We start from the raw sequence: 14,353 nt of genomic DNA, 5'->3' as shown, positions 1-14,353 counted from the left end.
GTAGTCATCACAATAGGTAGTCATATCCATAGATAAGGTAGGCATCTCAATAGGTAGTCATCTCAATCGGTAGTCATCTCAATAGGTAGTCATCTCAATAGGTAGTCATCTCAATAGGTAGTCATCTCAATAGGTAGTCATCACAATAGGTAGTCATATCAATAGATAAGGTAGTCATCTCAATAGGTTTAGGTAGTCATCTCTATAGATTAAGCAATCATCACAATAGGTAGTCATATCAATAGATAAGGTAGTCATCTCAATAGGGAGTCAAATAGGTTAAGCAGTCATCACAATAGGTAGTCATATCAATAGATAAGGTAGTCATCTCAATAGGGAGTCAAATAGGTTAAGCAGTCATCACAATAGGTAGTCATATCAATAAATAAGGTAGTCATCTCAATAGGTAGTCATCTCAATAGATTAAGCAATCATCACAATAGGTAGTCATCACAATAGGTAGTCATCACAATAGGTAGTCATCGCAATAGGTCATCACAATAGGTAGTCATCACAATAGGTAGTCATCACAATAGGTAGTCATCACAATAGGTAGTCATCACAATAGGTAGTCATCACGATAGGTAGTCATATCAATAGATAAGGTAGTCATCTCAATAGGTAGCTCACTTTTGTATATGTATATATCAGAATAATATTTGACTATATATATTTTTTTTAAAAAAAACAAGTCATGTCCTTCGAATTTAATTTAATTTAATTATTACTTTTTTTTTAATTTTAGGCAAATTTTATATATTTTCTTCTTTTTTTTTACAAAAACGTACCGGAACGCCATGAAGAAAACAAGTTATAATTTGTGTTTTATATTAAATTTTATTTCTTCTTTTAAAAAATCAAATAATAATAATAATGATATGTATAACAATCAACTGGTATATATACTAAAACATTTCAATAGATATTCAAATTAATACTCAATTAACATTAAAATAAATTATTTCAACTGATCACAAATTTGAATAAACAACACAACTAACATTAAAATAAATTATTTCAACTGATCACAAATTTGAATAAACAACACAATTAACAATTGGTGTAATAAAATTTCATACTGAGACCGAGTTAAATTATCTTCATCTGAAGAAATATATATAAATGACATATAAATGACATATATTCATTATATAAATTATAATATTATAGAATATAAATCACCCTGATTGATTGAAATTAAATTAACAATCTTGACTGACTCTAATATTAGACAACATAAATGTAATAAATAAAATAGAAATGAAGAACTTTGGTGGTTGATCTAAATTATCTTTAATTATTTATAAAATTCAAAAAAATATAATATGAATAGTAAAATATATATATTATTTTTTATAAGAAAAAATTTAAAGTAACACGCAATGTTTTGCTTTACAGATTAAAAAAATAGAAATGTATTACACGTTGCCTTTTGAAACAAGTAACTAATGGCGTTCTTTTCCTCAAAAGAGGTAACGCCGTTAATAATGACTATTTAGACGTTACTTTACAGAATAAATAAATATAAATATAATCGACTTTTTTTTATAAAATGACATCATAAAAATTTATTAATAAATAAATATAGTTTATATTAACAATTATAATTTTTGATATATTATTACCTAATGGTATTACCATATAATAATAATATATTGTCAAATTTTTAATTTAGATATTACTCCAAACTATTCACCATACATAGTTAGTTTGTTGCTGCGTCCACCCTCAATTGCTCATAGAAAAAACGTGAGGAATATACGATATTATATACCATTTTTATTTTAAAAGATGTTAGTTAAACTGAATATACTTATGCTTATTAAAAAAATAAAATTATATTAAGTATTTATTAAAATTATAATAATATTTATAAAAATTTAAGTAGATTATGAGTGGCTTCAATGAAAATGAAATGAATGGAGATAGCCGATTATTGACCATGCCTGATGAACAAGATGAAAATGATACATTAGACGTTTTAGAAGATCCAAATTTAGATGGCACGGGGGATTCAAATCTTGATTTGCAAATAGAAGACCCAGTAATAAATATATAATACCTATATAAAAATATGTAAATATATCATAAGGAATTAGAGGATATCAAGGCTAGAGTTAGAGAAATGGAAGAAGAAGCTGCAAAATTAAAACAAATGCAAAATGAAGTTGAAAAACAAATGAATTTAGGTTATTATAAATATTACAATGATTTTATTGTAAATATATCCTGTTAAACAGCAAGCCCCTCTTTAAATTTTCCATCAGTTGAAGAGAAAATTGAAGCTGATGCCAGATCTATATATGTTGGAAATGTCAGTTTAAATTTTATTCAATATTTAATTAATATGAAAAGGTTGATTATGGAGCGACTGCTGAAGAATTAGAGTATCATTTTCATGGCTGTGGTCCAGTTAATAGAGTTACTATTTTAGTTGATAAATTTACTGGAAAACCAAAAGGGTACTTTTTATATTTAAGATATAAACAATATTTTATTATATTGTGCTAATACTCAATATATGTTTTTACATAAGTTTTTAAATTTAATTAAATGAGAAAAATATATTTAATTGAAATATTATATAATTGACAATATTATAAATAGGTTTGCATATATTGAGTTTGCTGACAAAGAATCAATGAATCCTGCTATTGCTTTAGATGAATCCTTATTTCGTGGCAGGCAAATCAAAGTATATATTTAAAATTAAGAAGTAACCTTGCCAACTATACTCTAATAAATATGTTTAGACCCCTCCTAAAAAATATTCTCTCATAGCTAATGTTAAATGGTTTGATTTAGCATTTTTGCCAAAATAATATGCGCCTTGAGATTTTATTAATAGGTGTTCAAATCTTTCTGCCATTCTATGAGCAAAATCTCTAGGATGTGATAATTGTTAATTGAAATATTGGGGTTACTATTTTAAAAAATCAAGCTGTTTAACATTGCTATCTATAGATATTAATGACAATTTCTGTAGGGGAAATTTTAAGGTAAACTAAAGCTTACTAGAAAAAGATACATTCATCAAATTTTTCGCTACTCATCAATTTTTTTGCAAACTTTTTGATTATAAATATATTTAAACAAATCTAATTTTAACATAAGCCTTATTTATTAAATTGTATTCTAATTTACAAATGCTGATTTTGGAAAATATTTACAATCTTTAGATATAAATTCAATAAAAATCATTAAATTTTTTATTTAGCAAATCTTATTGATACAAAAAAATCTTATGCCTATGATAATTCAAATTTTTATGCCATAATGAATTTTGCTTGTTAGAATTCCCCACATAGAATAAAAAAAACTTTAATAGAAATTATAAAAATGAGTCAAACTTATAGAAAGAGGGACTAATGAAGTCCCTAAAATCAGATATTTGAAATGTTAATTTATTATTTAAAAATAGCACTTATTATTAATTTTATTTTAATTGAGAGAATTATTATGGATAAATAAACTATGCCAATAATAATACTTTATTCATTAAGATTAATTTTTGGTATATGAAATTTATGTAATGAATCTACTATTAAAATAATGAATATACTCTTTATCTTCAGAAAATATAAGTAAAAAATTATTTTCTAAAATTTTTATACCTCTTATACCCAGAATAAATTAAAATCCTGATGACAAAAATTGGGTAAAATCGATTTTTATGAAATAGTAGATAAACATTACTATTACCATTCTATATGAACAGGGATCTGGAATAAACTGTAATGAACCGTTAAACCATTATAAATATATGAACCATAACTGTAACTGAACCAATATAATTATTTTTTGAAGGAGTATAAAAACTGGTTCCAGTTCAGTTTTTATATTTTAGAAATGGAAATAATTTGAATATCCAGAATTATATAAACTTGCTCTTATAGTACTGGCAGTTCCTGCAACACAAGTTTCTGTGGAAAGGGCTTTTTCGGGGCTAAAATTTGTGTTATCGTTACAACAAAATAAAGGGAACCCTTTATATTAGAAAAATATTACCTATACTATACGTTCAAATAATATATTTAAAAAGAGTTATTTTGAATCTTATAAAAATTTTTTATATACAAGTCATAGATTCCTATATAAAAATAAATTAGAAGATAGTGTTGCTTCAATAAAAAAGAAATTTCTAACTATAATGAATCATAAACCTTTATTAGCTAAAACGAACCTATAAATTTCTTCTTAAGAACCGTAACCAAAACGTAACCATTATAATTTTTTGCATATTAGATTGGAGCATAGCATATTCAACTTCATAAGCAAAATTAATAAAAACCAGTAAAAAAATATGATAAATATATTTTTACAATATAGATGGCGTTTAATTATATAAGCCTAATATTATAAATATTGTATTTTTACGATCATAACTTCTCTACCAAGTTTTTATTAAAAGAACTGCTTTTATACTATGTATCCTATATTTTATTATTAATTATATTTTATAATATCATTAACATTTATGTTTCTATATTTATCACGATATATTTTTTTATAAAATGAATTATAATATATGCAATGATCGATTAAATTTTTAACTTTTTAATTTTCTGTTTCCCCAAATAAAACAAAATATTATGTGTATTCTTAATAAACAAACTAGATGCTGTAATCTGCTCAATATTTCTAACCATCAATGAAAAGATTTGCAATAACTGTCAATTGAAGTTCGAAAAAAACTAAAACTTTTGGCATAAATGCCTATATTATTGAATCAATCAACACAACAATTAATACACTGAAGAATCTCCCATAAAAATAGACTGAAAAACTATCAGAAAATTTGATAAAATAGCCAAAGCCATTGCAACTAGCTTAATTATTGAGGAGACAGTATGGAATTCAAAAGAAAATATAGATAATATATCAGTACCCTAAAGATAAAATCAAACAATTATCATATTTTAATAAATGGAAAATTGTAACCTCGATGTTAGATAGCTGGTCTATTTAAAGATTTAAAAGGAATTTTAAGTATCATATATGGTAATAACAGCAAAAATACTTATATGGGAAAGGATATTGTATGAACCCTTTATCCTAAACATGGGAGAAGTGTTGATGAAAGTATAGTGAATGCTGTGATTCTATAACAGCGAATATACCATCAGAGGAATACCTGGCACGACATTATTATTTAGAAAAAACAAAAATACGGAAAAGGTTAATTCTTGGTAATCTAAAAGAAATATTTATTCTGTTCAAAGAAACAAATTAATATTTCAGTAAGATTTTCTAAATTTGACTGTTTAAGGCCGAAAAATTGTATATTATTGGGAGATTGTGATACACATAATGTATGTGTATGTACTTGCCACCAAAATTTTATATTGTAATTCGTTCAAATTTTCTATTTTCAACAAAAGATCATGAGAGTAATTCCATACCATATCGATAACTTTTTGGCCCGACCTTTTTGATTTTGATAAAATCTTATGAGAGAACATCATTAGAGAGCATTGAATCCAAAATTTTAACCTCCAAATACTAATAGTTTCTGAATAGCAATGGTCAAAAGTGCCAAATGATCTTTTTTCGAAAAATACCATTTATGACAAATGCACACACAACAATTCTCCCGTTTATTGTATACAATAAAAATATCATACTATCATTTGTTATGATATCGATTGCTTACAGCATGATACAGTCGCATTGCACTTTTTTCAAACTCGCCTTGTAAATTTCATTAAAAATAAATTCGACGCGATACCTTCAATTTTTTTATTTTTCTGACTGGTCATGGCTCAATACAAAAATCGAAAATTCAAATATATTTCAACACAGATTTGGTATTCCAGCAGAATAAAACTTTTCAGCTACTGCACATGGAATGGGATTTGAACTTTTTATTTCAAAAATGTATTCGAGTTCGACAGAAACTTGGTGTACTGAGTCGAATGGATTACATTTGAGAATATATCATGCTTTGTGACATGCATATATGTTTTAAATTGGTGGTTGGCTTTGGTCATGGAAAAGAATGAAAAAACGGAGGAAGTGTTTTTTGAAATTTTTACACCCCCTTGCAGGCTGTCGAAATCTTTTACATTTCCAGGAATAGATGACGCTCTACCTAATTAAGTCGCAAACCACAGCTGTATTCTAGCCATATTCAATTTTTTAGGAAGACGTATGCCAATGTAACAAGTGTTATATTATGAATCATTAAATATTAACACCCATATCATTTATATTAATATAAACATAAATGTTATATTATATAAAAATATGATAATATATTTTAAAATAAATTCATAATAAAATATAGTATACATTAGGGCTATGCCGATCCACATATTTTTCACCTATCCGATCCGATATTTTCCGATATTGGTTAAAATCAGATACCGATACAGATCCGATATTTTTATTGATTTTTCACCCCCCCCCCTTTCGAACCAAATGTAATTAAGAAATCAATATTTTTTATGCAAAAAATCGAATTATTCAATTAATTTAATTTTTTTATTTCTAAAATAATTTTAAAAAGAGGATATTGGTAGTATTAAATGAATTTTTCATTATTCCTCCCCGTGAAATTAGAATTCCGCAGATAACGCATTTTGCAAAATTATCTTTGTCTTTTGTAAAATATTTCCGTAATTCAGATAACATATTTAAAAAAATTCTTTTATTTAAATAAATAATAAAATTTGCATTATTTAAAAAGATTTAAAATAAATAATTGGGTGTTCCTTTCTATTTTTATAAAAAAACTTTTAAAATACTATAAATCTATTTTAAAAAATAAATAAAATTTGGTGTTATGCATTTGCATTGTTTATAAAAAAATATTTAGGAAATATTATTAATGTAAAATAAATATACATAAAATAACAAAAAAAGAAAAATAAAAAGATCGGATCGGGTTTTTTATATGTATCGGCCCGATTCGATATTTTTGGAAAACTCGAGATATCGGTGCCGATCCGATGCGATATTTAATATCGACACAGCCCTAAGTATAAAATAGTTCTCATGTTTAAAAGGAATGTCATTGAGAAATTTATTAGAAAATTGTAAAAATACATTAAGAATGTAAGCCTGACCATTTAGCCCCATCTCTAGTTTTATAATATATTTTTTACTGTTTTATTGATTTTGTCTATGAAGTAGTATAAGTTCCACCCTATTTTTTTTACTCATATAGAATGATAATAGCAATTATTTTAATACTAGATTTATTTCATATATTTTTCATAATTTTTAAGCAACCATTAAATATAGGAACTAGCCTGTAAGACAATTTTTCATGTTTTATGCTTTAACCGTAAATATCTTCAAAAGTATAAAAGCTAGATAGCTAAAATTTTTCTCAAATATAGATTACAAGAATCTTAGTTTATAAATGGATTTTTAACAAAATTATAAAGGGTCGGCCGAGAATCATGTTTTTTTTGATCGATTTTGACATGGAATGAATGACCCATTGCTCTTTTATGTTGTAAAAAAACAACAATTCTTGATTTTTCTCATGCCCATCAAATTATGGAAATTTTTGAGGGTTAAATTTAAATGAGAAGAATTATCCACCAACTTTGAGCTGGCTAAAGGATTTTGGCTAGGTTAATTTAAGTTTATTTAGAATTATGACGCACAAAAGAATACCTGCAAAAAAATAATGATTAATTAAGCAATAGTACTAAACTAAAAAATATAAGCTTCAAAAAATATAATTCACATAATAACTGATCGATGAGTTATATATTATCTTTGTCAAGAACTATTTATTTAGCATTGTGATGTTAAAAAAGAATAACGGAAAAATATTATTAAATAAGATCAAAATGTAACATATGCACTTCAATAAATTTAATTCATATAATTTTTCTTCATGGAATCAGGCTAAAAACTGTTCTAATGAATTATAAATTGTCTTTGCTAAAAGTTTTTGAATATTTTACCAGAAAACTTAGTCCTTTCAGTTATCAATACTTACATTTCATTTAAGTTTTTAAAAATATTCTAAATATGGAGGAGATATCATAAATATTACTAAATTTTCTGAGAATGTTTATTCAAAATAACTAAAAAAAAATCCACTGTATTAAATTACTTACCATAGATTGGGGGATTCATACATCCAAAGAAATGATGGTAATTGTTTACTGCTTATTTATTATGAATGTTTCTATTTGAATATGTTTATTTGTGGTTGCCAAATGTGATGTTACGATTGTCTTTACTTTATTATCCGAATATACGATACATTGAATACATTGTATTTTTTTCTAGAATATATATCAAATATGCCTACCCTTTTTCCTTCGTATTTCCTACCAAAATCGATTTTTTGAAATTTGTGATTTATTTTTAAATAACAATACCTTATTGATTAATACAAATTGCTGACATTATTTTAAATTTGACCCTTCAGAACATGATGCCAACAGTTAAGGCTAGAGGCGGCTTACCACAAGCCTCGAAAAATAATAACTACATTTGTTTAAAAATTATTTTGGATGGTTTAATCTTTATTTATTTGGTTAATTTAATATAATATATTTATACTTAAACTTAGAAATTAAAATATTGAACTTATTATTAGTAAATATAACCCAATCCTATCTTCCCACCTAATAAGACTTTTAATTGAGATAAAACAAAATAACCTTTACATGAAGTGAATTTTAATAAAGATAATTTAAGAAAAGGAAAATCATACTAAGATATTATTCATATTTCTTCATACAAAAAAATTCATCAAATTATTATGTATTAATTTGATTCATATTGCTCAAATTATTATTTTACCTTTGTATGATCTCAGGTAAATGCCAAAAGAACAAATCAACCTGGTATAAGCACAACGAATCGGCGACCCAGAGGATTTGGAGGTAGGGTAATGAGAAGGCCTTCTTATTCTCACTTTGGAGCCAGTCCTTATGCACCATACGCCCCTAGGAGAGCAACACGTTTCAGGTATGTTTGGCATTTATAGTATTATGCAATTAATTAAATGCTCGAGTAATTTTATTTTTTTTACATTATTTAAACAATCAAATGACAGTAAATTTATGATTATCTAAAATTTTGTCAAAACTTAGCTCTAGCTTAAGATATTTATAAAAATATATTTTTGAGTCAGCCTAGATAGGATTACATTTATTTAGTATTAATTAATATTCTATATTTAAACACTTAATTACTACCTGATAATTATGGGGTTCTTTGTCTACTCAGATCTATTTTTCTCCAGTGTGATTTAAAAAAATACAATGCGCATTAACTAATATTAAGACAAAAAAAATTAAATTTAACATATATTAAACTATGTCAAATCTATTTTTTAGAATTTTTTATAAAATATAGCCTTTTTGCCAAAAAATGATATTATTAACCCTCAAATCTCTAAATTTCAACAAATTTATTTTGTAGATAAATGTTTTAGTACCTTATACTAAGTGTTAAACCCTGAAAAAATATATTCGGTCTCCCACCAATTTATTTACTATTTTAGTTTTAATTTTAGCCAATTTTTTTATTATCATATTTTAAGTTTGACGCATTTTGGTTCAAAAATCGCATATAACTATAATAATAATAATTAGTCATACTATATAGGGATATATTTTTGACAAAATTATCGTGGTTAAGGGTAATTGGGTCATTCCATGTCAAATCAATCACTTTTCGGCCGACCCCTTTCGATAAAAAATCGTAGGGTGGTTATATATGTTCCTATTAGATTATAAACAAAATTTTAGCACATTAGCAACTATATTAGCGGAGATAATCGGGGTTAAAGGTCCAAAAAACGTCTTTTTTTGCTTTTTACTGATGTCAAAAAATTAGTTTTAAATTTAAAACTAAATATGATCAAATATTGAATCTAATATCAATAGCTAAGTTAATAATTGATAATTATGGCGAAAACATCAAAATTAATTTTTGATAAAATATGGGTCATCTTATGATCAGTTGAAAACTTGAAATTAATATTTCGAAATGTATATGATCTCCGATTTTTAATTTTTTTTAAGAAATATTATTCGTTTACTATTTTTTTAATAATTTCTTCAACAATTAGCATGGCTGGATATTTATTTAAAAAAATATTGCGATTTTTATACTTTTAAAAAATACTAAATTGCACTAGTAATCATTACTTATTAAGTAAAAAAAAATTACTTGATTTATTTTGATTTTTCATTGTTTCAATTTTTAACAAAATATATAAAATAGTTTTTAATTATATAACTAATCTCAATAGGGTGAAAATATTTAATATGCTAAATATAAAACCTAAACTAATAATAAACTTAAAATTTAAATTTTTTTTATTTTGTCAATCCAGTGCTATCAGTTTTTCTTTATAATGAAAGAAATAATTCACTTGTTAAATTAAAAAATTTTAATAATAAATTAAATGTCGCTATTAATATTCATGTCCTCGACATTGGTATTGTTTAAAAGAAAACAGTTTTCCTAAACGTGCTTGGAATACACTTCAATGATGAAAATACTCTCTCTACTACTGTTGATTACTTTACTATGATTTTATCCTGAATTATGGCCCAGCTAACCATCAGTCAATTTTTTAAACTTAATTATTTCCCCTAAAAATATAATATTTTTATACAGATCAGATGTAACTTGGAATTTTCCCATGATAGGCATGAGATTAGTGTTAAGATATAATATTAGCCTCGATCCATTGTCACTTCGGTCTCATTGTTTGTTAATTTGAAACATATTTGGATGGGGGTCACAATAACAACCATATAATAATTAAATATTTAACTAATTTAGATATAATTATAAAAAATTTTGTCAAATAACTAAACATTTTAAAAATGATTAGATTGCTTATTTAATTTATATAATATTTTGTTATTAGCAATTGATTTATTTAATGTTAATTAATTAAAACTATCTTAATATAATTTAAAAACTAACGTCTAATAAAAAAAGGAGGAGTTTTTGGGGCATACCAAATAATTGACACAAAATTAATAATCAAAATTATTTTAAATATACGAGTATTAACGAATGAATGAATATTACCTTAGCATTTTAAATTGGGCTAATGCATCAGGACACCCAATTTAGAAATAACAGTAGCTAAATTAAAAATAATAAAACCACCGTTATTATATTAGTCAAAAAAATATTGTTTTAAATTTGGTTTGACAGTTTTATTTGAGATCATTCATAATAGTTTTAGAAAATATGGAATGATTTTCTTTTTGACAGACTGTTATCGACTAGTTATATTTTTTTAAATTTGTATCTGGCTCAGTTCGGTTTTTTAAATACAAGACTTAACCTGAAATATATTTAGTTGAACACCAAAATAAGCAAATATTTATTTAAAAAAATTTTTTTGGAAGGGAGGGGGAGGGTTTAAATTAAAAACACCACGCTTTATAGATTATCTTTTCTATCAAATATCAGAATTCATCAATAATTCATCTCAAAATTTTTTTGCCTATCCTGACCCAAATAATTTTTTTCAGATATTGCCTGGTCTTGCAATTTTTGATTTACAGGCATTTTATTTGACAAAATAAATATTAAATTAGCTTATGACTTATCAATATATATTTTTTCGACATTTTCCTGACCGGGTCTCCTGAAGCATTAACTTTTTACTTGCAAGGTATTATTATACTAAATTAATTTTTTATGGTGTATGATATTTTTCAATCTAAATCAGTACTACTCTGATTAAAATATTAGTATACGATTGAAATTGCGATTTTTTTAAAAAAATCACAAATTTTGACAACCCTAATGAGGGTACATCTTAATTATTCAATCAAATATTATTATTGATAGTAGAATCATTGAAAATTTATAAAAAGTTAGAGTATATATTAGTTTTTTTAAGAGGTCTCAATTTATCCAACTATTTTCACTAAATTTAAATCAGAGTGATCATTTTTGTTTATATAATGTTATTAATTTTTTAAATATACTACAGAGGTCGTAGACCGCCTTACTGGGGCTATTAACAAGTTTTATCAGACTAGGAAGAATGAAAAAATAATAAATTGTGATATATTTGCATGCTGTGCATAAATGTAGTTTAGATGCGATATTAAATGTAATATAATATTGGTATAATTTGTCTCCTCCATATATTTTAATTTCAAACTTGTAAATATTGTATATAATGATTAATTAATTGTATGTACAATTCCAAAAAATGATAAAATTCACATAAAAAAATATATAAAATAAACATTATACATGACTTAATTACTCATTCTGATATCACCATATACGATTTTTAATAATAATGACATAATTAAAATATGAGAAATGGAATTAATAGTAAAATATCATAAAGCAAGAGGGATATTCCCATTTCAAAGAATTATAATTGTATATTTTTAAATTTCCATGATTTAATATATAGATAAATATTATTTATCCGCCATTTATATATATCAGATTGGTGAATATAACTTTTGGATAATAATAATATATTTGGTATAATTTAATAATTGTAAAAATTTATGTCAGCTTTTTAGCTAACGCTAATCTGATTATTTGTTTTTTTTATTAATTTGGGAGATGATATCTAAATAGATTTAATATTCAGCCCGTGAATTTTTGGAAGTAGCGCGATACAAGATCGGACGCTTCCTAACATAAATTTTAAGAGAAAACACGAGCAAATTTCTTTCTTCAATTATTAGACAAATATAGTTTTGATAAATCTGGATCAAAAATTTTTTCTTCAATTAATAGACAAATATAGTTTTGAAGTTGAGTCCTAAGAATTATTCCAAAAATAAAGTCTATTCTCTATTTTAGCTTCTTCTATTAATTTTTGGAATATTAAAAATATTTATTTTTTGTAAATAATAACTTATTTAATTATAAAATGCAAGTCGGGAGTTTTTACTTAGAATTATTCCCAAAATAAAGTTCATTCTCAGTTTAATCATTATTTAAATATTATAATTTAAAATTTTTTACATAATTTAAAGCAAGAAAAATTTGAGGTTTCCATAATTCACTCGAGAAATATGCCTAGAATAAAAGTAAATTCTCAGTTTAGCTATTATTTTAAAAAAATTTACATTTTTTACTTTTATAAAATTATTGTAGATATTAACTTATTAAATCATAGCGCAAAAAATTTGGGGTTTCCATCATTTCTTTAAGAATTATACTGAAAATAAAAGCCCATTCTCAGTTTAATCTTTTCTAGATTTTTTTGGAATATTAAAAGTATTGGTTTTTTGAATGAATTTTGTAGATACTAACTTATTTAAACGAATAAAATCCGGGCCCTATTTTATAGTTGAATAAGTTAGTATCTACAAAATTAGTACAAAGAAAATATTTTTAATATTCTAAAAATCTAAATAATAGAAAGGACTAAACTGAATGAACTTTTATTTTCGGCAGAATTCTTAGAATAATGATGGAAACATCAAATTTCTTCCTCTTTATGATTAAATAAGTTAGTGTCTTCAATATTATATAGTAATATAAAATTTTACTATTTAAAAAATGACAACTAAAAATGGAGTTTTATTTTCGGAATAATTTATTAAGTAATGACGGAACTCCGATATTTTTTGTATTTTTAAATTAAATAATTTAGTATTACAAAATTCGTACAATAAATAAATACTTATAGCGAAAATCTAAAAAATAGGAAAGGCTAAACTGCGAATGGACTTTTATTTTCGGTCAATGATATATATCATTGTTTTCGATATAATTCTTAAGTAAATAATGGAAAATTCAAATTCTTTGCACTATGCGATTAAATAAGTTAGAATATATAATATTACGTAAAAATATAATATTTTACTCTTTTAAAAAAATAACAAATGAGGAACTTTTATTTTCAGAATTATTCATAGGGTAATGATGGAACCCGGGGTATTTTGCATTTTATAATTAAATAAATTATATACTTGGTATATTCCAAAAATTTAAAAAATAGAAAAGACTAAAATTCGAATGCACTTTTATTTTCGGTATTCTTAACTAAACTGGATACCTCAAATATTTTGCGCTTTAACAAGTTAGTATTTATAACATTATTTAAACTAATAAAAATTTAATTTATTTTAAAAAATTACTAAACTGTGAATAGTCTTATATTTACGGCATAATTCTTAGACACATGATGGAAACCTCAGATTTTTTACTTTGTAAATAAGCATCTTAGCACAGCGTCTACATGAGTAGTGGTGGAGGGGGGTCCTACAATTTGAAGGGGGCAGGTAGGCGCCTTTAAGGGATAGGAAAATATACTGGGGAGTTATCTATTAAATTTTTAGATGTAAAGGGGAGTTTTTGAGAAGAGTTCGCATCTAATGGAAATTTTGTCATGTAGACGCTCTCTTAGGAGAGTTTATATTAA

The 14,353-nt window shown here is 24.7% G+C and overlaps 1 protein-coding gene across 2 annotated transcripts; it reads left to right on the top strand.

Moving 5' to 3' along the window:
* Positions 1-1,675: 1,675 nt before the first annotated feature.
* LOC135923678 (polyadenylate-binding protein 2-B-like) lies at positions 1,676-12,173 on the top strand. 2 transcript variants are annotated; one of them, XM_065458564.1, is made up of 8 exons: positions 1,676-1,749; positions 1,886-2,044; positions 2,093-2,189; positions 2,241-2,314; positions 2,356-2,462; positions 2,608-2,695; positions 8,789-8,940; positions 11,945-12,170. In XM_065458564.1, the coding sequence occupies exons 2-8, from the start codon at positions 1,892-1,894 to the stop codon at positions 11,973-11,975; spliced, it is 702 nt and encodes a 233-aa protein (XP_065314636.1). In that variant the 5' UTR covers positions 1,676-1,749; positions 1,886-1,891; the 3' UTR covers positions 11,976-12,170. The 2 variants fall into 2 exon arrangements, with proteins under 2 accessions (XP_065314636.1, XP_065314637.1); XM_065458565.1 differs by having other exon boundaries at positions 1,697-1,749; positions 1,889-2,044; positions 11,945-12,173.
* Positions 12,174-14,353: the final 2,180 nt, after the last annotated feature.

This window comes from Gordionus sp. m RMFG-2023, chromosome 2 (genome assembly GCF_954871325.1).
Source record: "Gordionus sp. m RMFG-2023 chromosome 2, tfGorSpeb1-WG-v2, whole genome shotgun sequence".
NCBI classification, from domain to species: domain Eukaryota; kingdom Metazoa; phylum Nematomorpha; class Gordioida; order Chordodea; family Parachordodidae; genus Gordionus; species Gordionus sp. m RMFG-2023.
This window is presented reverse-complemented; position numbering and strand designations above follow the sequence as displayed.